The 25,904-nt window shown below is 38.6% G+C and overlaps 1 protein-coding gene across 2 annotated transcripts; it reads left to right on the plus strand.

The window, feature by feature from the left end:
* Nucleotides 1–298: 298 nt before the first annotated feature.
* Nucleotides 299–24,823, plus strand: TMEM33 (transmembrane protein 33). Of its 2 annotated transcripts, XM_008275448.4 has the most exons (8): nt 299–689; nt 5,408–5,502; nt 5,989–6,176; nt 10,059–10,126; nt 11,612–11,745; nt 14,139–14,222; nt 19,056–19,176; nt 20,020–24,823. In XM_008275448.4, exons 1-8 carry the CDS (start codon nt 645–647, stop codon nt 20,023–20,025), a joined length of 741 nt encoding a protein of 246 aa, XP_008273670.1. In that variant the 5' UTR covers nt 299–644; the 3' UTR covers nt 20,026–24,823. The 2 variants fall into 2 exon arrangements, with proteins under 2 accessions (XP_008273670.1, XP_002709453.1); XM_002709407.5 differs by lacking the exon at nt 20,020–24,823 and having other exon boundaries at nt 308–689; nt 19,056–19,817.
* Nucleotides 24,824–25,904: the final 1,081 nt, after the last annotated feature.

Genomic DNA, 25,904 nt, shown 5'->3' on the forward strand with positions numbered 1-25,904 from the left:
TCAAGTTTCTGCCTATGTTTCACAAGCACTATACTGTGACTCGGGCTTACTTGTCTGTCTCTCCAGCAGGCTGTCATATTCATCTTTTTACCTTCAGTGCCAAGCATGAAGCTTGGGCAGGGCGGACTATTTGTGTGCTGGAACCAGGCGAAAATTGATTCTCCTGCCCCGCTTAGCTCACCGACCCACTGCGCGAGCCAGGCAGGTGGAACCGGAACGAAGAGGAGAAAAACTACACTTCCCGTCAAGCCTCAGGACACACCCCTGCTCTTCGTTAACGCCTCTTCCCCACGGAAATGAAAGAAGCACTTCCGGGTTCGGCAAGAGCAGGGAGCCGGCAGCGCTGGGTCGGCCCCTTAGGGCCTTGCTCTGAAGCCCCGCCTTCGCTTCGGTCTTTTCTGGAAATCCCGCATTGATCTCGGCTGTGCCGGTCGGTTATTTCACGGGCGCTTGTGGGTGTCCTCGGAGCCTCCTGGTGCACCGGGCGGGCGAGACCTGCGGACGCGCAGTTCCGGCGGGTCGCGGCGGCCGAAGCACCCGGCTGGGAAGCCGGTTACCCGGGTGGTGGCCCCGTGCTGACGTTTTGTCCCTCCTTTCTCCTCGTTGCGCGATCGAGGCGTCCCGGACGCGCGTGTGAATCCCCCATGGCAGATACGACCCCGAACGGGCCCCAAGGGGCGGGCGCCGTGGTAAGTGAGCGGGCAGGGGCGTCTGGCTGGATTTGCAGGAGTTAGGAAGGAGCAGGAAGTGATGGGAGCAGATCCCCCAGGCGTTCAGAAGGTCGGTGCTTTCTGGACTGGGTCAGAGGGAGTGGGGGTGGAGTGAGTGAGTGTTGAGAACAGGAGCGGAGACGTAGGGAGCTCCAAGTTTGTTCCTGAAGCGACCACAGGCTGGCCCTCACCTGTAAGCCGTGGACACTGGGCCTCTCTTGCTTTCTCCCACCCCTCAGCCTCTGACTGGCCCAGGTCCCAAGGTTGAAGATGCCGTTTGAGGTTGTGCCGTGACACCCGCGCCTCGTGGTGCACACCCGTGCTGCCCCAGCGCGTTTCTGCCCGCTTGATGCCATTGTATAGAAATTACGCGAAGGAGGAGATAGGGCCCTTCTCCCTCTTCCTTCAGTTTGTCCTTTCTTTCGCATGAAGAGAAATATTATGCTTTTGAAATTTTTTTACGTTTAAAATGCCGATCTGCAGCTTATTAGTTTGTTCTACCCGAAGCATTTTTGTATATACTAGTATATATGGAAGAGGCAGACGAGACAGCGAAAGTGCTCCCATCATCAGGTTCACTCCACTAAGTACTTGAGAGCAATCCAGTTCTCCCACGTGGATGACGGGAACCCAACTCAATTACCTGAACCGTCCCCGCCACCTCCCAGGGCCTGCTTAACATGAGAGCAGGAGCTGGAGTCAGGACCTGGGTGTTGAACCCGGGCACTCAGATATGGGATGTGGGTGTCTTACCTGCTGCTCGAAGGCCCTGTCCACTCCTCTAGTCTAACACTGTATCGATTTGTGAATTGGGCAAGTCATTTCTTAAAAATTTTTTCGGAGATCTCTACACAACTTTTCTTCCTTTTCATTTGAGAGCTAGTCTATGGTCAGCCCAAAACGATGTAGGTGTTGTTTCGCATGACCGCTGTGCAGTTCCACTAATATTATTGTGTGTTATTATGTAATAATCCAATTCATGTTCAAATTTCTTTAGACATCTTTTGAAGCTGTTTCCTGCTTTCCTTTGCCCGGATTCAGTCGAAAAGCTTGCATTGCACTTACTGGTTGTATCTCTGTAGTGCCTTCACCTAGAACGGTTGCCCTGTCCACCTCCTCCCTCTTTTGTCTTATACGACACAACACCAATAGTTGTTGCAGGAGTCCAAACCTGTTGTTTAGCAGATTGCTCTTCAAATTGGAATTTTCTGATTTTGTACCTCATGACTAGATACAGGTTACAGGTTTGTCAGGAATTTGTATAAGTAGTAGTGTATCTTTCTTGGTGCAATATATAAATATCAGAAGACATGTTGCATTGATTTATCCCATCATTGGAGAATTTAAAAAAAAAAATGTTTATTTGAAAGGCAGAGACACAAATCTTCTACCCACTGATTCACTCCCTAAATGCCGGCAGAAGCTGGGTCTGGGCCAGGCTGAAGCCAAGAGCCAGGATCTCAATCCGGCTCTCCCACGTGGGTGGCTTGCGGGGACCATCCATTGCCTGCCACCTCCCAAGGTTGTGCAATAGCAGGAAGATGGAATTGAAAGCCCAGCTGCAACTGGAATCCAGGTATTTTCGATATCCCAAGTGTTGGCTTAACCACCACACCAAATGTTCACCCCCACTGGAGAATTTAAATTTGGTTGTTGAGTTAAGGTAGTGTCCACTAGATTCACCCTTGTAGAAGAGTTTTTCCGCTTTGTAATTAAAATGTGTGCTCTGGCTTACTTTAACACTGAACATTGTACTCAACAGTTTTTCACTCAAAAGATCCATTCATGTTTCTGATTTAAATTATTTATTACTTATATTACTTTATTACTTACTTTAAAAAACATGAACCAATACATTTTATTTATTTGAAAGGCAGAGTTACAGACAGAGGGAGAGGGAGATCTTCCATCTGCTAGTTCACTCCACAAATGGCCTTAATGGCTGGGACTCGGCCAGGTCAAAGCCAGGACCCAGGAGCTTCATCTGGGTCTCCCATGTGGGTGCAGAGGCTCAAGCACTTGGGTCATCCTCCGCTGCTTTTCCAAGGCACATTAGACAGGAGCTGGATTGAAAGTGCGGCAGCAAGGACTTGAACCAGCGTTCTTATGGGGTGGCAGCTTAACTTGCTGCACCATAGAACCGGCCCCTAAACCAATACACTTTTTAAACTTCTGTTGTGTAATAATATGCACATACATAAAGTGTGTGGAATAAAATGTGTAGTTCAGTAGTACATCAGAAAATAAACTGCCTTAACAAATAGATTTTTTAAGATAATTTTAAAAAGATTTATTTACTTACTTGAAACGCAGAGGGACAGAGAGAGGCCTTGTAGCCACTGGTTCAGTCCCCAAAAGGATTGAACAGCAAGCTTCCAGACTAAAGAGGATAGTTGTAGAGAAATTAAGCACAGTAAGGTAGATTTATTTTTCCATTTAGCTATTGCTAATTATTTAAATTTAGAGGAGTTATAGTATGGCATGTGTGGAAAGAGTAGATCAGAGGCATATTATTTAGCTGTGAAATTAAGTGCATGTGATTAAAAAGAGATGCATTAAAAAACCCTTGAGGGGCTGGTGCTGTGGTGTAGCATGTTAAGGTTCAAGTTCCAGCAGCTCCACTTGCGATCCAGTTCCCTGCTAATGTGCCTGGGAAAGCAGCGGAGGATGGCCCAAGTCCTTGGGCCCCTGCACCCATGTAGGAGACCTGGAAGAAGCTTTGATCTCCTGGCTTCTGTCTGGCCTACCCTGGCTCTTACAGCCATTTGGGGAGTGAACCAGCAGATGGAAGACCTCTCTCCCTGTCTCTCTCTCTCTTTCTCTGTAATTCTGTCTTTCAAAATAAAGTCAGTCTTTAAAAAAACAAAACAAGCAATGTTTGAATGTTAGGGGCGAGAGTTGTGACGAAGCCTGTTAAGCTGCTACCTGTGATACCAGCATCCCATATGAGCACCAGTTAAGTCCCAGCTAATGCACCTGGGAAAGCGGTGGAAGATGGCCCAGGTGCTTTGGGCCCCTGACGCTTATATGGGAGATCTGGATGGAGTTCAGGTTCCTGACTTTGGCTTGGTCCAGCCCCAGCCATTGTGGCCATCTCGGTGGGGAGTAAACCAGTAGATGGAAGATCTTTCTCTCTCTGACTGCCTTTCAAAAAAAAAAAAAAAAAAAAAAATTCTTATGTTTTAAAGTGTACTTGTAGGTTTTTTCAAAATTTAAAAATTTTTTTCAAAAGGTAATATTGCTTAGTTGCTTAAGCCAGTGTTTTTATGTTTTAGGTGACTCATTAGTAAATTTTGAAATCAGTTTAATGGAAACACCAATTAAAAAAACCCTAGAAAATACCAAAAACTGACATACATAGTAAGGAAGAATGTTTTGTGAAACTTAGTTTACATTATAACACCCATGTATGTTTATATTGGACCTTAGTGTTAAAACAATTTATGTACATTGTAGTAAAAAAATGTAAAAGCCTCTTTAGAATTTGAATACGGATGTACTTTAATAATGAAACATTTTATATTCTTTAGTGGCAATGTACACATATCATATATTGGAAAAAAGAGCAAAGAAAAAGAGAATAGAAAAAAATGGAGATGAAATTGATATATGGAAGTCTAATTTAGAGCCACTGAAACTAGGGTGAAATTTATGGGGGAGTCTGCAGGAGGTGAAGAGAATCATATAATCAGAGAAGCGGCGCCATGTAACACCTCGCAGTGTGTTTTGCACACCTGCTCTGTGCTAGGCCTGTGTACAGAAGCACATCAGTTCTGCAGTGACTTACTGTGATTTTACATTTTTTTCTTTAAAAAGTTTGATCCAGGCCGGCGCCGCGGCTCACTAGGCTAATCCTCCGCCTTGCGGCGCCGGCACACCGGGTTCTAGTCCCGGTTGGGGAGCCGGATTCTGTCCCGGTTGCCCCTCTTCCAGGCCAGCCCTCTGCTGTGGCCAGGGAGTGCAGTGGAGGATGGCCCAGGTGCTTGGGCCCTGCACCCCATGGGAGACCAGGAAAAGCACCTGGCTCCTGGCTTTGGATCAGCGCGGTGCGCCGGCCGCAGCGCGCCGACCGCGGCGGCCATTGGAGGGTGAACCAACGGCAAAGGAAGACCTTTCTCTCTGTCTCTCTCTCTCACTGTCCACTCTGCCTGTCAAAAAAAAAAATAAATAAATAAAAATAAAAAAATAAAAATTAAAAAAAAAAAAAGTTTGATCCAAACTGTGTTTATATGCGTCTTTTTACAGAGCTCTGAGTCCCCTACATATTTAGATTTGAGATTTTTCTAAGAATAGGTGGTATTGATCCCTTGAGAGCAATTAGTTTTATTTAATGCTGCTTTAAAATAGATGAAGACAGTATTATCTGTGTTGAAGAAGCACAGACAATTGCAGTTAAATTTCTGTTCTGGTTTTTTTCCTAATGAATGCTTTTATTTTTTAAAGTGTCAGCTGCTGTTTTTCTATTTATTTCTGTTTATTTAAGTACTTCTGTACCATCCACATCAAAATAATAAGATGTTTGGACTTGTCATTGAGCAAATAGTGAAAGTTAATTGTGTTAGAATTTTCACTTAATGTTTTGAAAAAGGAATGTTCTAAAGTTATGAAAATGTTTTGGGTAGGAATGAAGCTACATAATCTTCATCCTTAACATGATTTATAGGCTTAGTTTACTATAATTTTCTTTTTCAATCCAGCAATTCATGATGACCAATAAACTGGACACTGCGATGTGGCTGTCTCGCTTGTTCACGGTGTACTGCTCTGCTTTGTTTGTTCTGCCTCTTCTTGGGTATGTATTATGCATGTTTCTGCCTTTGATATTTACTTGTTCAGACGATTTTTATGGGATTGGCTTTTAGATGTAAGAATCGTTAAACTGAAGGGTTTAGGGACAAATAAAATACAATTCCTATCTTAATACACTAATAACAGTAATATTATCAACTAGAGGAATAATTTACACTTCGTGATTTCTGAAACAAACAACTCTGAAAATCTGAGGAAAATGGGTATGTGAGGATGAGGTAAAGTCCTGGTTTTTGCATTTTTGCCTTGTTTTAATTTGTCAGGAAGAATTACTGCAACTAAAACTCAGTTGGCCTATATGTGTGTGTAAAAGTCGTGCCTCTTAAGAAGGTAGAATAGTTTTAAGTAATTTACTTCTATTGACAATTAAATGATTAGGTGTTGTGCAATCATGATGCAATTCACAAAGGAGGAAGAGACTCGGCAGCTGTTTGTGTGTTACGATAACCGCTCCTCTGGTGACTTCCAGGTTGCATGAAGCAGCAAGCTTTTACCAGCGCGCCTTGCTGGCAAACGCTCTGACCAGCGCTTTGAGGCTGCATCAGAGGTTACCGCACTTCCAACTGAGCAGAGCGTTCCTGGCCCAGGCCTTGTTGGAGGACAGCTGCCACTACCTGCTGTATTCACTCATCTTTGTCAATTCCTACCCTGTTACAAGTATCCTTTTCTGCTTTTTTCACATGAACTTGCCAGCTAAGCATGTAGGAGATCTCTTATTTTTTTGCAACAGAAAAATTCAGCAATGAGGGCATTCCACAAAGCCTGTTTGTTGGCTTTTGGCACTTCATTTGAGTGACAATAATGTTTAGTGGAAGAATTTCTGACTCTTTAAATGTGAAATCTAAACTTTGAAGAGCTGATTGGGGAATTTTGAGCTTTATCTTTTGTCCTTGCCCCTTGTAAGCTTCTCTGTTAGCAACAGATGTTTTAAAATTCAGATTCAAAGCACAAGCCTATGTAAAGCTTACTTTAATATTTAAAATTTTGATTCATTTTATTCATATCTTCTTTGGGAAGGTGTCCACTAGTCTGCCTTTAAAAAAGAGAGTCCCTCTGCTCTTTCCTTTCTAACTCCTAGTGAGCTAGGAACCAATGGAAATTAATCAAAAAATAATTTTTAAGGTGAGAATGGGATCATTAATGGAAAGAAATGAAGATTTGTTGTAGGTAAATTAGAAAGTAAGGATGTATGTGCTAATCCATGTAGCTAATCATTATTACATAGCTCATTTGTAATTTGTTTTCATATTTCCAAAGTGTGTTGTGGGGTGATAGCTCCAAAAAGGAGAGGAGAGGAACCACAATTGGTCATGTTTGAGAAGCACTAGGTTAAATATTTTTAAGTAGAGTTCTTTGTGCAACGTAAAAGTGAAAGCATTGGCTGTATTTATTAATTTTTTTTCCCTGTAGGTCATCCCTCGGGAAATTATTTTGTGCTTTGAGAAATGCTACCCTAAGAGCTTTTAAATATTTATGACTATACAAGGTAGAAGGCACAAATACCTCTGTAAGACAAATACTGCTGTTTTAGATAATACCTGTTTATGAAATATCAAATTTTAAATAGATTTTTATGTTTTAAGAAAAAGAGAATTGGAGGAAACTTGAGACTTGTTTGCCAGTGTCTTGACATTTAATCCTGCAGCACTCTGAAAAGAATCATTGTGTCGTATTATTGATAAGAATACTGAGCCTCAGTGCTGTTATCAATAATATGATACATACACTGGTGAGTTAGCAGTAATGCTAAAAAGGTCTTGTGACTTAAAAGGCCTTTTTTTTTTTTTTTAAAAAAAAAGATTTATTTAGTTATTTGAAAGAGTTACGCGGAGAGAGAGGACTTCCATATGCTGGTTCCCTCCCCAATTGGCTGCAACGGCTGGAACTGGGCCGATCCAAAGCCAGGAGCCAGAAGCTTCTTCCGGGTCTCCCATGCAGGTGCAGGGTCCCAAGGACTTGGGCCATCTTCTACTGCTTTCCCAGGCCACAGCAGAGAGCTGGATCGAAAGTGGAGCAGCCAGGACTTGAACTGGTGCCGATATGGGATGCCAGCAGTGCAGGTGGCAGCTTTACCCGCTATGCCACAGTGCTGGCCCCAAAAGGCCTTTTTAATCTGTGGTCAATGGGTAACCATTAAGTGTGGTTTTAAAATATTGCTATCTTTTCTTGGGTAAAGCTGGTAACTCCACTTACACATATGGTATGTGGAGAATCTCTAAATTCTTTGTTTTACATAGATAATTTAAGTGGTATGGAACAGAAGATAGTTTCAGTGTGTGGGTCTATAATGTCCCAGTATAATTTGTATGGTTTACTTTTTTTAAAAAAAAGATTTGAAAGGCAGATTTATAGAGAGAGAGAGAGGTCTTCTATCTGCTGGTTCACTCCCCAGTTAGCCACAACTGCTGGAACTGGGCCGATCAGGAGCCAGGAGCTTATTCTGGGTCTCCCACGCGGATGCAGGGGCCCAAGGACTTGGGCTATCTTCTGCTGCTTTCCCAGGCTATAGCAGAGAGTGAGGTCGGAAGTGGAACAGCCAGGACATGAACTGATGCCCATATGGGATGCTGGCATTGCAGGCAGTAACTTTACCTACTGTGCTACTGTGCCACGGTGCCGTGCCCCCCCCCCCCCCCATATGGTTTACATTTAGCTAGAACTCACTAAATTATTGTTGTATTATAATAATAAATGATAATCATTTCTTTGGTGTATCATTGGATTGTCTAGAAGTTCTTGATTATGCCTTTTGGTAGTTTAAAAGTTCTTTGAATGGGGAAATAGAAATGAGAGAAAATGTGTTTTTCAGATAATTAACAAAGCAAATTAAATACCTCAATTCTGAACTTGTGGGCTGAGCCTAGAGCAGTTCATGTACTTAGCAAATTTTGTTGAGTCACTCTTGTGATGGTACCAGATAAGATGTGACTGTGAAGACAGCCTCTCTGCCCCTCTCTGTATTTAGTTATTTGCTGGCCCCTCTCTTGGGAATGTTGACAATTATTGGATGTCAAAAATTCTTAAATTCATGTGGAGTTGGGGAGAAGTAAGCAGTGAGAATAGCACAGTGTTAATTAGCAAGAAATACTAAACTGATTCCTAAAGTAATGGGTATTGTGCTAATAAATAAAAGTGGGCCTAAAATAATATAAAAGTCTTTGTCCTTGTAAAGGTGACAGATGCCTTTTTCTTACTCTAACAATGACAGGTACTTAGCCACTTTAACCCATATCTTTTCTAAATAGTTTTAAAATGATCCTGAAAGATAAGATTATGAATCTCTTATCAAGGTTTCTGAACTGGAGAATGTTAGAAATAAAAGACTTACAAGAAATCTCTAGCTCTGATCTCTCTTTATTCAGCTTGGCCTATGAAAAAACAGATGTATGACAGAGCCAGGACTGGAACCCAACTGTCTTCACTCTTCAGTCCAGGGTTCTGTTTTTACTACCTGACCTTGTCTTTTTTAGTGTATCAGGCTTTGAGTCTGGGTATGTAATTTAAGTGTGTGTGTGTGTGAGAGAGAGAGAGAGAGAGAGAGACAGAGACAGAGATCCATTTAGAATATTATCATTTAATTCTTAAAAGTGGTGAGAAAAAATTGGTTAAGATATTAGCTTGGAGAACTATATCATTAGAGAGGTGGGGTTCCTCTGACACTTGATATATGTCAGTATCTTGTTCACCAGTTGGGTAGTAGGAAACCTTTGGGTCTTAAATGAATTATGGTTGTCATGAATTTGATAGTCAGATTGTATTACAGTAGTCACCATTTCCTGTCTTGCCATCCCTTTAGTTAGTACAGAAAAATAAAATGGTTCATTTCATAGAAATTGCTAATATCTTTAGCATAATTATCTTTACTGGAAATTTCCTAGAAATACTTGATAATTTTTTTCTGGTATCAACCTGGCAGAAATGGGGGTCTTTTGAGTAATTTTCATTTCTCAAAAAGTTGAATGAAAACTTGGATTTATGTATGGCATAAAGCCAGCAGTTGCACTCAAATGCTTTCTCTGTCAGTAATTAAGCTGATCAGACTTTGAATGCACTGTATATACTTTTTAATTTTTATATCTTGAGAACATAAGTTGTAACTGCTTGATTAATATAGTAACTCAAAATAATGGAGACTTTGTAGGAGAGCAATACTAAAAGCTCTGTAGTTGGGAAGAATTTGGGGAAACTCTCCTCGGGTTTGAGATCTGTGAACGCTCTAGCACGGCCATTGCTGTCTGAGCTGTATTTAACCCTTTGAAGTGGTCTAGATTTCAAGTTGATTCAGCAGATATTGACAGTGTATTATTAACCAACACAAACAAATGAAAAAAAAAAACACTGTTTTTAACTAATAATTTTAATTTACTTCCCTCTTTGCAGTTTACACAACTTCATTTTATTTAAAATATACATGAGTAAAACAAAAGCTGTTCAATGAATTCATTGCAAATATTTCAGATCGGTGTATTTGGACATAATCCATAGCCTGTTTTGCAAAGTACTTGATGACTTTTAAATGTCCTTAATTGTTTTCTTCAGTGAGTATTTTCCCAGTCTTGTTGTTCTCTTTGCTTCATGCTGCCACGTATACAAGGAAAGTCCTTGATGTAAGTAAAATTATGCTGTTGCTCTGACTCTTGGATTATAGTTTACAGGAATTTGAGTTCTGAGACATTATGCATTTGTCACACAAAGTCTGTCTATGTCTTACAAACTTGTTATAAACTATTTTATGATTTGAAAGTTCAAAAGTTTTGAGAGTTCTTACTGTTGATGTTTCACAAACTAGTACAGTATATAAATAAAGGATTACACTTAGAATTACCCCAGGCCTCAGAGGAATTTTTGAAGTTTCAAATAAATCTCTTTATGTTTTTTAAACAATGTGTGTCACTTAAGTTTGGTGAGTTGTTAGAGATCTCTTGTTCTGTCAGTGTTTAACATGCCACATAAGTAGAGTGTCCTGAATCTCTTTCAACTACTGTTAGACTGCTGCTTTCAATTGCTTGGTTAGGACTTTAAGTCCAACTTCTTGTGCCAGATCGATTTACTGTATGTGCATTGAAAGATGAATTAAAATTTCCAAATTTATGCCTGTGTTGGCCTGCCTTAACCCTGTAATTCTTGGGTCACAACAGTAATTTGACTTTGTTATTTCTTTTATTTCTTTTTCAAATTTGTTTTAGAGGCGGAGAAACAGACCTAGAGACATAGAGTGCTCCCATTAGCTGGGGTACTCCCTGCAAAGGCCCAAGCTGGGAGCTGGGAACACTTTTCTGGTCTCATCAATGAGTAGCAGGAACCCAGTTACTTAAGCCATCACTGCTGCTTCCCAGGATCCGTATTAGCAGACAGGAAGTAGCTGATTTCTACTGTCAGCTAGCTGGAACCACAGATATTTTGTAATTTTTATTTCTGGGTACTCAGATTTTGTTTTGGAGAGAGTAATTACAATTTTTGCTGAAGTCATCTCAACTTTTTAAGAAAAATAAGCATCTAGAAATGAAAAGTACTTTTACTGCAGTCTGAGGTGTTTTTTTTGTTTGGTTAAATCTTCAAAAACACAAAATAAAATCGAGTAAAATGGGAAAATACACTTATGTATATCCTTAAGTTGTTTGTAAATGTGTATACAATCATTTTCAAATAATTGGCTTTTGGTTGTTATTACCTGTTTTACCTTTATCTTAAGAAGGAAAATACAGTTGGTCTTATATCTGGGTTCCACATCTATGAATTTAACCAACTGTGTATTGAAAGCATTGGGGGAAAAATTGTTTCCATCCTAAATATAGGCAGACTTTTTCTTGCATTATATCCTAAATAATACAGTACAATATTGTTTTAAATAGCATTTACATTATATTAGAACTGTAAGTAATCCAAGGATGATTTAAAATATGTGGGAATATGGTTCTATGTGTACAGGTTATATGCAAATACTGTCTCATACTTAATATAAGAGACTTGAGGATCTGCAGATTTTGGTATCATTGGGATTCCTGGAACTAGTGCCCCACAGACACTGGGGGACAACGGTAATTAAGTTATCAAAAATGCTTTATTTCTGATGTTTCTCTCTTTTGTTTTAGGCAAAGGGTTCTAATAGTTTACCTCTGCTGAGATCTGTCTTGGATAAATTAAGTGCTAATCAACAAAATATTCTGAAATTCATTGCTTGTAATGAAATTTTTTTGATGCCTGCTACTGTTTTTATGCTTTTTAGGTAAGAATAAAAATATACTTGTTTTGGAAAAATGATGACTAAGTGAACATATTAAAGAAATTAACTCTGGGGCAGCATCATGGAGCAGTGAGTTAAGCCTCAGTTTGATCCCTGGCTATTTGGTTTCCCATCCAGTTTCCCACTAGTGTTTCCAGGAAGGCAGTGGAAGCTGGCCTAAGTGCTTGGGCATCTGCCACCCATGTGGAGACCAGGATGGAGCTCCTGGCTCTTGGTTTTGACCTGGCACAACCCTGACTATTGCAGCCATTTGGGGAACAGGTGGAAGACATTTCTCTGTTGCTTATGTTCTCTTTCTCTCATCTCCTTCTTCCTCTTTCTCTCTCTCTCTCTGCAGTTTTGCCTTTCAGATAAAAAAAATATAACTCAAATTTTCTCCAACTTAAATCTGTTGATATGTCAATATGTAGAGCTCAGTGATCTTAGCAATCACCCAATCCTTCTAACTTTACAATAGAGAAAGAGATGTTGTAGTAAACCCAGGAATTTGTCTTATTTCTTGTGATACATTATTTAACATTTTCAAAATTAATTTCAGAATTACTACCTTTGAAAGAATCTTGAGAAATCTAATCCATTCTGCCACTATTAAAATGATTTTTCTTATACTTGAAAGAACTTAAAAAATTAGTTTTTTTATTTTTTCAGATTTATTTATTTGACAGAGAGAGAGACAGAGAGTTCTTCCATCTGCTGGTTCACTCCCCAGATGGCCACAATGGCCAGAGCTGGGCCAATCTGAAGCTAGGAGCCAGGAGCTTTTTCTGGGTCTCCCATGTGGGTGCAGGGGCCCAAGCACTTGGGCCATCTACTGATTTCCCAGGCCATAGCAGGGCCCAAGCACCTGGGCCATCCTCCACTGCACTCCCTGGCCACAGCAGAGAGCTGGCCTGGAAGAGGGGCAACCGGGACAGAATCCGGCGCCCCGACCGGGACTAGAACCTGGTGTCCCGGCGCCGCAAGGCAGAGGATTAGCCTAGTGAGCCACGGCGCCGGCTAAGATGTGTTTTAAATTCTAGTATTTCCATGATTTTAGGTTTCAGCTTTTGATTTTCCTCTTGTAATTCTGATCAGACACTTAAACAATTTAATTAGTAAAAGGAATTTTCTGTCATCTTACTGTATTATTCGTTTTATTTTTCTTGGGTCACATAATTCTGGTCTTGGATCACATCAAGTTCTGAGATTTATTTCTTGGAATTGAGTGAAAGTTAAAATGTTATATTCTGAAGCTAGTTTTTTTTTGTATGGATATAATTGATGTTCATATTCAGAAACTTCCAGGTTCTATTTAATAACATAATTTATGGTCCTCTTGGATCATCTCAGAATAGTTAAAATGAAATGTTGAGATGCCATGCATATTTCGAAAAACTCTCATTTTGGAACTTCAGTGATTTTTTTGTTAGAGATGTTGACTGCATTGGTACGTTAACTCAATTGTGTTCTTGAAATGTTTATTTAAATACTTAGGATGTCCATACTTATATTAATTTTGAAGATTATTGTAAAGGAAATGAAAATTAACCAGAAATATTTAAGTAGATAAATTATTTTAAAAAATCAAAATTAGCTTAAAAAGTTATACTCCACTGCTATTAGGAACTGCTATTAATGCTTTAATCTATTACCTGAATATAACTCAAAAGTATAAAAACAATTTTAAATCATTAGTAATCCTTATTACTAGTCCTATCCTTTGTGGTAGACACATAGTCTAATATTAGCTGGCTTTATTAAGTTACATTTGCTCTATTTAAAAATGAGCACATAGTCTCTATGAGTTTGTCTTCCACAAACATGCACTTGTGTGCAAAGACAGAGGAAAGGATGATTATTGTAGCTTTATTTGTAATTGTAGACTGGAGCCATACTAAATATTCCAGACAGGCCAAAGCCAGGACCCTGGAACTCTGTCTTTGTCTCTTGCTTGGTTGGCAGGGGCCCAGCTACTTGGACCATCTTCTGCTGTTTTCCCAGGCACATTAGCAGGAAACTGGATCACAAGTGGAACAGCTAGAACTTGAACTGGTGCTCATATGGGATACCAGCATTGCAGGCAGTGGTTTAACCTACTGTGCCATGATGCCAGCCCTGTATATTGAGTTTCAAAGCTTGATTTCATCAATTGTGATTAGAGAATGAATTATATTTTACAATTTCATAAGTCATTCATGTATGAATATATTTATAAAAATTTAAGCTGTAATATTCTTTACCAATTATTGAATAACCTGAATGTAGAGATGACAGACATTGCTGTCCCTTTGATGAATGAAGACATGTACATTTTCTGTTTGAATTGTCTTTATGTTTTGAGAATATACGCATGAATTGATAATGTGTTCTTACCATCGTGTATTTGTTTATTTCAGTGGTCAAGGAAGTTTGCTGCAGCCTTTTATATATTATAGATTTCTTACTCTACGATATTCCTCTAGAAGAAATCCGTATTGTCGGTAAGTTGAGGATTAGTTTAAATCTGTTTTGCTTGTTAAGAGTAACTCTTAGGAGTTAGTTAGCTAGTGAGTTGGACTTAAGTATGCAATGTTTTTTTAAGTTTTAGTTTTAGGCCCTGAACCAACTGATGTTAGTGAGAAGGTAGTTAAACAGATGTTCTTCCACTTATAATCGGGTTACATCCTGATAAACCCTCAGAAGGTGAGAATCTCATAAATCAGGAAAGCATTTAAACTACGAATACACCAGTCGCTCTGAACATCAGAGCTTCCCAACACGGTACACTGTGTGGATTCGTTGATCCCTTGTGGTGACGTGGCTGATGGAGCTGGAACTTGCCGCTGCCCAGTGCTACCTGTGACTCACACAGCATATTACTAGCCTAGGAAAAGATCAGAATTCTGGCTGGCGCCGCGGCTTGATAGGTTAATCCTCCGCCTGCAGCGCCGGCACCCCAGGTTCTAGTCCCATTTGGGGCACTGGATTCTGTCCTGGTTGCTCCTCTTCCAGTCCAGCTCTCTGCTGTGGCCCGGGAGTGCAGTGGAGGATGGCCCAGGTCCTTGGGCCCTGCTCCCGCATGGGAGACCAGGAGGAAGCACCTGGCTCCTGGCTTCGGATCAGTGCTGTGCACTGGCCGCAGCAGCCACTGGGGGGGTGAACCAACGGCAAAGGAAGACCTTTCTCTCTGTCTATCTTTCTCACTGTCCACTCTGCCTGTCCAAAAAAAAATCAGAATTCCAAGTACGGTTTTTAATGAATGCACTTTGCTGTGGCACCATTATAAAGTCAGAAAATCATAAGTTGAACTATAATATGGGTCCAACTGTGTTCTTGAAAACTGAGACTGAAATTATCTTGATCACCTTCAAAACACCGCCAATGCTGAGGGAATCACGATGTCTGGGACATAGGTCTCATTACCGAGGAACTTTCCTGGTTGAAGAAACAGAAATACATGTCAAATAATAAAAGAATAGTTCCTGGCCCACGCTGTGGTACACTGGGTTAAATCTCCACCTGCAGCGCCAGCATACCATATGGGCTCCAGTCTAGTCCTGGCTGCTCCTCTTCCAATCCAGCTTTTTGCTATGACCTGGGAAAGCAATGGAGGCTGGCCCAAGTGCTTGAGCCCCTCGACCCACATGGGAGACCTGGAGAAAGCTCCTGGCTCCTGGCTTTGGATCGGTTCAGCTCCTGCTGTTAGGGCCATTTAGGGAGTGAACCAGCAGATGGAAGATCTCTTCCTCTCTCTCACTCCCTCTCTCTGTAACTCCACCTCTCAATAAATAAATAAAATCTTTAAAAAAAAATAGCTCAGTATATGGTATTCACAAATCAATAAAAGTAGTCACCCCTACCTATGGTTTGTTTTCATAATATGAAAATGTGAAATGGAAAAGTCCAGAAATAAACAATTCATATTAAATTTATGCCATTCTGAGTAGCATGATGAAATCCTGCACTGTCCTACTCTCTCCCATGTGGGAGGTGAATCATTCCTGTGTTTACACTATATAATGTTTGATTTGTAAATTAAACTTTAGCATATGTATATATGAATAGAAAATCTGTATAAAAGGTACTATCCACAACTTCAGGCATCCACAGGGGATCTTATTAATGGAGTTGCTATTTAATAAGTTGCTATCTGTCTGCTTTATTGTATCAGTACTATAGGTCACAGAAGGGAGAGGTCATTGGACTGGAAGGTAAATGAACCCAAGAAGGTGTCCTAAAATAGAGAGAAATTTGATCTGGAAGGATCAAAACTGAATAGATAGGGAGACTAGATCAAAGCATTTTAGTCGGGGAGACAGTGAGAGCACAGATTCAGGCAAGAAGGTTAAAGGTCATTTATAGATCTGTTTGACTTTGGTGGAGACTCTGAATGGTGAGTTGCTGGAGCTACAACTAAAACAGTAGTGGAGGAGCCTGCATTCAGCCTTCTGGTTAGGATGCCCACATCCCACGTTGGAGTGTCTGGGTTTACTTCCTGGCTCCAGCTTCCCACCAGTGTGGCTGGTTCAAGAGATTGGATTCCTGCTTCCCACACTGGAAGACAGAATTAAGTTCCCTGCTACTGGCTTCAACCTCAGCCCCAACTGTTGCAGGCTTCTGGGGAGTGAACCATCTGATGGAAGCACTCCATCTTGCTCTCTCCCTGTCTTTCTGCCACTCAATACATAAATAAATAAGTAAAAATCAAAGTATATTGGAGCCATATTGTTAACAAAACTTGAGTTTTAGGGTAAGAACTTTGGAATTTATCTTTTTAAATGCATAGCATTGGTAGCTTTGTTGTGTTGTTGTTGTTTTTTGTTTTTGTTTTATTTGAAAGGCAGGACCATAAGAGAGAGGAGAAACAGAGAGGGATCTTGAGCCACCAGTCACTCCCCAAATGACCACAATGGCAGGGGCTGCACCAGGCCAAAGCTGGGAGCCTGGAGTTTCTTCTGGGTCTCCCACATGTGTGCAGGGGCCCTGGTACTTGGGCCATCCTCTGCTGCTTTCCCAGGCCATTAGCAGGGAGCTAGATTGGAAGTGGTACAGCCAGTACTCGAACTGGTTCCCCTATGGGATGTCAGCATTGCAGTCAGAGGCCTAACCTGCTATGCCACATCACCGGCCCTGTTGACATGATCAGAATATTCTTCTGATATCCTTGTGCAGGGTAGTCTGGAGCAGAAAAATGGGCAAGGAGAGAATAGAGGTGTTTTAGGCAATTACTGTAGTTTTTCAGGATCTGATCTCAAAAGTTAGAGTAAAACTTTAAAATAGCTGTTTTTGCTGACTTTTAAAATGTTACTCAGATACTAATGCTAGTATAGTTTTTATTTCTGCATTTAAAATAAAGCAGTAGAATTCGGCCAGAAATCCAATGAGTATATTAGGAAGATCTCTGTTATGTTTCACATGTACAGTACAAATAACTCATTTTGAGTACTGGCCTGCTATTTATCAGGTGTGTGGCTTTCTGCACGTTAACTAAATTTGAATTTCTTCATGAGTTGAGTAGAAAATCTCCTCCTGAGAGTCAATGAAGTAAAGGTTTTACAAAGACTGAGAATACATTAAGTTCCACTAAATTATTTTCTTTATTCTGTGATCTGATTCTTCTTTTCAGAAGATTTTTATGTTCTTTTAAGACAATGTCTTTTTAGTAATACTTCTTGAAATAGGCCTTACTTACATTGCATAAGTTCATGAGTCCCTAGTAGCCAATAAACCTTTTACTTGCTTCAATGAGTGATTCCTTTTTTCTTTCTGGTCCACATATTCATCTCAGACATTATCTTCTGGTCCTCTTTCCTAACATCCATTTCTGTTAGGAGATTTGTTTTCCTGTGCCTCTTACATATCTCCTTCTCTCCTCTCATTTCTTATATACATTGAAATCATAGCAGTACACCTAGAAGTTTAGAAGTTTTCAGTGGACTGAAAAAGAAAGGACAGCAGTGGTTTAAGGTAACACCAATATGTGCTAATAAAGATCACTGATAAGCACATATTTTAATTAAAACAGTAGAAAGATAATGGAAAATATTTGAGCTTACAAATATTAATAACCATGCTAAAAACTAAATTTTCTATGCTAAACTTTTTTATTAAAGGTTTTGAGACTGTGTGCATCAGTCATTTGTACCCTTTTCACTTGTATTTATTCTCAAGTTGGTGGTATCACTTTTGTTGTAGATGGCTGGTGTAGTTTATAGCTGTGGTGCTCAGTAAAGCAGTCACTAACCACATTTGACTGTTTAAAATTTGTAAAACTTCAAACTTAGTTACTGAATCACACTAACCACAGTTTAGGTGCTTAAAAGCCGTATGTTGCTGGTCGTCACTGTTTTGGACTTTCCTTATCACAGAAAGTCCTGGTGTTGGTGCTATTGTAGAGGAGTTCTGATTTAATCTGTGCTAGTGATAGAGCCAGAGAAGCAGCAGGTTATGGCTCAAGTAGCTGGATCCCTGATACCTTCCTACATGGGAGACTTGGGTTGAGATCTTGATTCCTAGCCCAGCCTAGCCCAGCCCCTCTGGGTGGCGGGCAGGCAGGCATGAACCAGCAGATGGGAGCTCTTTCTGCCTCAAAGAAATTAAATGACAGTATAATATAAATAATTTAGGCATTACCAACTGTACAGTGTATGTGCGATGTGTACAGTATGCAATAAAATAGTCTTTGTAGGCAGCGAGCAGTTAGAGCACATCATGTTTGGACAGACTTGCAACATGACTTGAGCATAGGAGTTTGGGCAGAGAGTGACAGGAGATGAGGCAGAAAGTTAAACTGAGACCAGATTGTAGAGTATTGGATGTTGAGTTGAGGAGTTGGGTTTTGGTCTGAGCAAACTAGTTTGATCAGCAGAGTGATCTAATTTGGAGTAAGAACTCTTGAAAATCTTCTGTGTTACTCATTTAAACTTCACTATGACTCCAGGTGAGGTACCTGCTTCTAATTTATAGAAAAGGAAAACAGAGTATGTTCATTTAAGAAATAGTACTTGGATTGCTCATATTCTATAATTTTTCTTTCATTTAAAGAAATTGAATTTGCCCAAGAAAATGTTATTTCTGTAAAAAAGAAAATATGAATCATCCTTAATCTCAGTCATCAGAGGTAGCCATTTATTAAATGTCTCTGTTAAATAAACTTTTCCATCTTAAAAAAACCACATAGATGTAGATTTTGAGAATTGCATTGTGTGCATTCCTGTTAATTTTATTTCTTCAGGTTCTTTAAAGGCTGTGGTAAATTCCATCATCAGTATTTGCTTATTTATCATTGTATTGCTTTTGCCTGTGTTCCTGAAGAAAACATTTTTGTTTTGCAGGATCTTGTTTAATGAACTGAGGATTGTTGTTGAACATATAATAATGAAACCTGCTTGCCCACTGTTTGTGAGAAGACTTTGTCTACAGAGCATTGCCTTCATAAGCAGACTGGCGCCCACAGTTGCATAGTTTAATGTCTAGTTAAGCTGTATATCTCTATATAACATAAGCATTATTAACCGCTAGTACTTCTGCTAGGGGTTGTAAATTCCAGGTGTGGCACTGACCTCAATCCAATTTACGTAATTTACATAAATGCATCTCACTGGAAAAATAATCATTTTCTTGGCATGTTAAATCAAGCCTTTTAAAAATTTTTTGAAAAAATTTTACTGCACTATAGCTCATGATTAAGGAAGTTTGTTTGTAGTGATAAATGTACTACATTTTTTTTAGATGCTTCTGTGCCTGTATCATGAACTACATTTATTTCTTTTGTAAAATAGCTTTAAAATTTGTTTCAGCCTAATTAGTAACCTGAGTTTATATCTGGCATGAGTTCATTATGATAATATAAAAAATATGTGAATTCAGTATACTTTGAGACAGTATTGTTTTCCCATTCAGTAATTTTGGTTGGTGATTGTAACAGAAGCATTCCCACTGTGTATAATTCCAGATTGTTATTTTGTGCTGCTTTCTTAGGATATAACATTATAGGAGGAAATCTATATGTATCTTATGCTATGGCCTTCTGAGATTTTAATTATGTAAGTACTTCTGTTGTCTTAGAACATTAAAAACAAAAGGCTCAACTGGAAGCTTATTTGCCATTGGGTAAACAAGTGGGGTCTGCTAACTGTGTTACATCAGAAGGCAGTAGTGATCAGCTTTCAGAATCTCCTTGAGAAACATTTTCAAACAGGAAATCCTTTTACAAATGTGGACACATAAGTTATTCATGTTATAGTTGTACAATTACCTAGTTCGTATTCTTGACTGCCAATTTTCTCCATTTCTTAGGCTTGAATTTTCCTAGACAAATACAGAAGTTCAGATGCCTTTTCAAAGGAATATAACTGAAGATTGAGCATATATTTGTGTCTGTTCTGAAATAATAATGAAGAGTATCTTGTAGATTACATATTTACTTATTAAATCTGATTTAACAGGTTAAGAGATTTGTAGGTAAGGTAATTGGGAATGAAGCAAGGTGGGGCACTGGGGACAAATAGTGCATATTTCACTCTCATAATGCATAGATCAATTTGGGGGAATCTGATGTATTCTGCAACTATGATTTGGGTTGTATCATTTGTTAAATCTGTTTGTTGAACTCCCATCAACGTTTTTATAAAATTCATTCTGATACTTACTACTATTGCATGATTGGAAATGTTTAAAATATTGCATAATTTTAGTATAATGTAGTGGTTTTTGTAACCAGTTTGCTTCTGCCTGCATGTAATTTGGATTTCTAAAATATACTCATTAGTAATTTATCAGTAACATCAGTTTTTTTTTTTGCTTGTTCAACTTCATAATCTCTGGAAAGGTGACATTTTTAGAATAGATTATAAGAAAAATTTATCTGATAGCTTCGCTATAACCAGCTATTTTTATATTTTTGTAATATCAACTAAGTTGGAGAAGCAACCTCATAATAGACAGTTGAGTGTGTGTGTGTGTGTGTGTGTGTGTTTAGCCTCATTATCACTCAATATGTAATGCTTTAAAAAAAACTTTCTAGAGCAATAAAGTGATTATAATGTTAAGTAAGCATTCGTTTCTAATGATCTTAAGTCTTGAATTATACAGATTTTGGCAGCTGAAAGGTTATTTATTTTGAAGTTATTAATTTTTTCCTCCAAATTTCTTTTAAAGGTTTATTTATTTACTTCAAAGGCAGAGTTACAGACAGAGTGAGTGAGAGAGAGGTCTTCCATCCACTGGTTTACTCCCCAAATAGCCACAATGACCAGAGCTGGGCCATTCTGAAGCCAGGAGCCAGGAGCCTCCAGGAGTCCGGGCCTCCCATGTGAGTGCATGGGCCCAAGCACTTCCTACTGCTTTCCCAAGTCATGGCAGAGAGCTAGAAGAGGAGCAGCTGGGACTCAGACCAGTGCCCATATGGGATTCCAGTGCTGCAGGTGGTAGCTTAGCCCTCTACTCCACAGTGCCGCCCCCCTCCAAATTTTTTTTTATCTGGAGATAACTTTATATTTATAGAATAATTTCAAAAATAGTGCAGAGCGTTTCCTGTATACCTTTTAGTCAGCCTCCTCTTGTGTTAACATCTTACATGACTGAAGAACTTTTATCAGAAGTACGAAATTGACCTTGAAACAATATTAACTAAAGTAAAAAACGTACTTGGTTTTCACCAGTTTTTCCGTGTGTGTGTGTGTGTGTGTGTGTGTGCTCACACTGCTTTTTTTTTTTTACCATGACCATCTTTTAAAGATTTATAAATTTGGTTTTTTTTCTTCTTTATTTTGAAAATTATTGTTGGTTAAAAGTATTTCCCTAAGGGAAATGATTCACATTGACTTTTAACAAAAACATGTTTAACATTAAAACTACTGCAGTTTCAAGCACTGGTTTTAAATCAAGGCTTTTTAATCACTAGCAGGATTATATTTCTGATATACTCATGTTTGAACAGAAATACAGATTTGTTCCTTAAAGCGTGGCTTACTTAATAACTAAAATACTCTTGAATTCATGAAAAAGTAAATTTGGCAGTTTGAACATTATTAGATACTTAGTTTGCATGAGCTTATCGCTAGAAATTCTGCAGTATAATTATGTACAAGCAGCTGACTTGGCATCTGATATTATAGTGTTCAGTGTATGCCTGTCAGATTAAAATTAGGGAAATGCAGATAGCAGTATAAACAAGAACGCAGAAGGAGAAGTCAACTCTTTAGTCTTATTAAACTCTTTTGGACAAGTGGAGCCTCACACAGGGATTTTATCTTCCTTTTGTATTTGGTTTCTCATTAATTTAAACTCTACTCAACATTAGTGCAGAGAGATTTCTTAAATACAGTTTATATTTAAGTTCTCTTTGAATGAAGTACACTGAGGTAGGTGGTCCTGGAAGAAAAAAAAAGTTTTGTTTACGAATATTCTTTAAGAGAACATCAAGGCAAGCTAATAATAAATCAGAAGTCAATGAAAAATCAATGCATTCTATTATGTCATTCCGAATTGCAAAGCTTCCTTTCTTCCTAATGAGCAGTAGCAAAAGATTCAGGTTTTGATACATTAGGACATGATTATTATTTATACTGCAAAGGAAAATGAGTATATATGTAACTACTGAGAGATTTTGTTTTTAAAAAGGTTTCTGATTAGATTAAGTGAAGTTAATTTGGAAGGATTATGTAAAGCCCCTTAAGTAATGCTAAGGAATTTAATTAATATAGTTACTCTAAAGTCCCACCCCACCCCATTCTCCTTAGAATTTGCTAGCTTCAAAGCTGTCGCCCTTATTAGACGAATTTTAATACTCCAGAAATGAAAACTTCCAGAAAGAACTTAGCCACAGTTATGTTTTTAATCAGTAGGTGGCACTCTTTGCTCAAGGAGACCCCTGCCCCATTTTTGCAGGCTGTGTTAAATGCCTCTGAATGTGCTGAGTCAGTCATAAAACTAAGGATCTGAATGCCATGACCTTTTTCGATGTGTAATCATTTAGTATTGAACAATATTTAATAATCATTTACTGTGAGTACATTTTTAAAAAATGAAATGTTCAAAAGAAGTACCTTGTCACTATGTACTTTCCAGAAAAACAGTAAAATAGGCCACATTTGGAAGTGGCATCATTCAGATTACAGTGTCTCTATTTTTTCCTTTTTATTCTAAGTGCCTGAATTGCTCAACATATCAATTATAAGGTTCTTCTTTCTCCTTCATTTTTAGATGTGTTCATAATCAGTAATGTTTTCATCATTTTGTAGGTATACTAGATATAGCCAGTTCAAGCTCTCTGAAAATTTGACTTTTCACAATAATATAAAAGCAAAATTAAATTTTTAGCTATTATATCAGAAATGGTAGCTAGATTTAAAAATTGGGCTGTGTAAACAGCTAGTTTTTCTAAACACTTCGTTGGAATTCTCTAAGATTAGGAGAATTCTTCTGAGGCCATGTACAGTTCAACATATGATATTCCAAAGGCATAGTTTTATAAACTTAGGAGTTATTTCCAGAGGTTGTTTTAATGAGCAGTCCTCTTGTATTCTGGGTGGAAAGTTATTAGATCTGGTATTAAGAATAAGAAAAGAGGTACTAAACGTTTGGAAATTTCCCTGGTAGTTATTATTCTCGGAAATGTGTATGTCCTAAGATGGTATTCAGGTGGTTTCTTTAGAAGGAGCATATTCCTGCGTGGGGGATTCACTGTCTCCACAGTCTGTCCCCTCTTGTGTAGTGCATGTAGGAAAACTGACCTGCATTGATTTTGAGTTGATGTGAGAAAAGAGCCCAGGACTTTTTAAATCTGCAGATTCTTTTTCTTAGAAATCAGTAAGAAAAAATATAGATGGATATCTTTGTTGGAATATTAATTAGCTCATATTGTCAGAGAAAGAAGGGCCCAAGGAAAATGTTACATTCTCCTCCTTAGCCTTGGAATGCTACTTTTTTGATATGCTTATCACCTTGAAACTTGTTTTTCTTGGTTCATGACAGTTTAATTTCACATTTACTATTTTCCTTTGTAACTTTGACAGAACAATTCTTTGTGACACTAAGTTTTGCCTATATATATATTTGTAAGTTGAGACTAAGTGGGCAAAGTCTTGGGCAGGTAACACTTATGATGTGTATATATTGGAACAGATGTTAAGAGACCACAAAGATTAGAAATAGTCATAAAGAACTGCTTGATTTTATATATGCGTTACTTCTGGTGCTCTATATAATGGGATATATTGAACTCAAAAATTTGTATGTACAGTATGTCAACATTTCTTAGTAAGTCCTCTTGAATCCATTTTTAATATCTAATATTGTACAGGTTGGGGAATTACTGTTTGAGCCAATGCTATCTAGACTGTATAAATTTATAAAATAAATTGAGAAATTCATCATTCCCCTGTATTCAAGACCAAAGCACATAGATGCTAATGTAGGGCTCAGAGGGGAAATATAGTTCTCCTGCATATTTGAGAAAATGTGAAGTCCTTTCAAGAAAATCTAATAAATGTAATAATCATAGCCTGCTGACACTAAGGAAAAAGGACCTCATTCGCTTTTTCTTTTATGCAGCGATTTACTGGTCCCTACTGATTTCCAAATTGGATCACTGCAGTAAATTATCCATGCTGGTACCTGTGAAAGTAAGCCCTGGGATCCATATTTGTTTTGTGTTCTGCTTAAATCAGCAAGAATGATAAATTTGATGGTGAGAAATTGGAAGTATCAAGGGCTTTCTTTGGTGATTGAGCAAAATAATGTCTCCACTTGTAATTTACTGTGACCCTTTTCACTGTATGTGCTTTATATGTCTAATATTTATTTCAATACAAATTAAATTGTTGTTCCTTCATCTTTATTGTTATTTTACTTATGTAAAAATCAAATTGTGTAATAAAAATCTCTTTGGATTGAAGTAGATTTAAAAATGTTATGTTGTAAAAGAACATTTGCAGTTAGAAATGAGCTTTTCTTTGAGCCTAATTGCCTTGTTGTAGAATAAGGTGGGTTTGAACTCACTTCTGTTATTCTCAGCCATTTATGAAGAGTAGAAATGCTGTGATTTTGAGATCTAATGTGAAACTGGGAAAAAAAAGAAAAATTACATTAGCTATCTCAACTGTTTGTTTCTGTAATTTTGTGTGTGTATAGTGAAATTTATAGCCGAGTGGGTGAGTTATTTATAACTCCAAATGATTCACAATACACAGTATACCCAAACTCATCAGTCAACACAAGGTAACATAACATAGAGGATATATATTTCCCTTCTAAGGTGTTCACAGATGGCAGACCTTTTCTGTGTAGTTTAATAACTGGTACTAAGTAATACACTGTACAAGCAATTTATTTTTAAGATTCATTTATTGATTTGAAAGGCAGAGTTACAGAGAGAGGGAGAGATAGATCTTCTGTCTACTGGTTTACTCCCCAAATGGCTGCAATGGCAGGTGCTGGGCCAGGCCGAAGTTGGGACACTAACCAGCGCCCATATGGGCTGCCGGTGCTGCAGGCAGAGGCTTAATGTACCTACTATTCCACAGCACCAGCCCCTGTACAGGCAACTTAAATCTTCACCACTTGGAGATATAATCTTAGAGGCACTATAGAAACCGGTTGTGTAAAGGCAGCTCTAGAAGTAAATACATGTTTAATTAATTAGTAAATGACTTGTTCACATAAGAGGAAAAAGGTTAAAGGATCTTCAAAAAGTAATGGAAAATGTATATTATTTTTAAATGATGCATTAAAAATGTTTGAAACACAACAAACTCATCTTTTAATTCTATTTCCTATGAAGTTTTTGAAATCCCATTATAAACATTGTTGACCCATATGCTTTTTCATTTAGGATATTGAAATATTTGGAGCTGTATATAAAATAATTCTGAGATTTGGAAATGGCAAGATTATCTCATTCCTAAGGCTGCTTGAATGGAGAGTCCCTAAGAAGTGGTACACTGACATTATTGAGAGTTGAGTCTGAGCATGTGATATGTCAACAGTCTTTTAAAAAAAAAAAAGTTTATTGCAGTTACGCAGTGGTGAAGATGCCGCTTAGGTCCCCTGCAGCCCATATCAGAGTCCCTAGCTGGGATCTAGCTCCACTGCTAATTCCAGCTTCCTGCCTGGAAGGCAGCAGATGATGGCTCAAATACTTGGGTCCTTCCAGCCACATGGCAGGCTGGACTGAGTTCCAG

This window comes from Oryctolagus cuniculus, chromosome 2, assembly GCF_964237555.1.
Source record: "Oryctolagus cuniculus chromosome 2, mOryCun1.1, whole genome shotgun sequence".
Lineage (NCBI taxonomy): Eukaryota > Metazoa > Chordata > Mammalia > Lagomorpha > Leporidae > Oryctolagus > Oryctolagus cuniculus.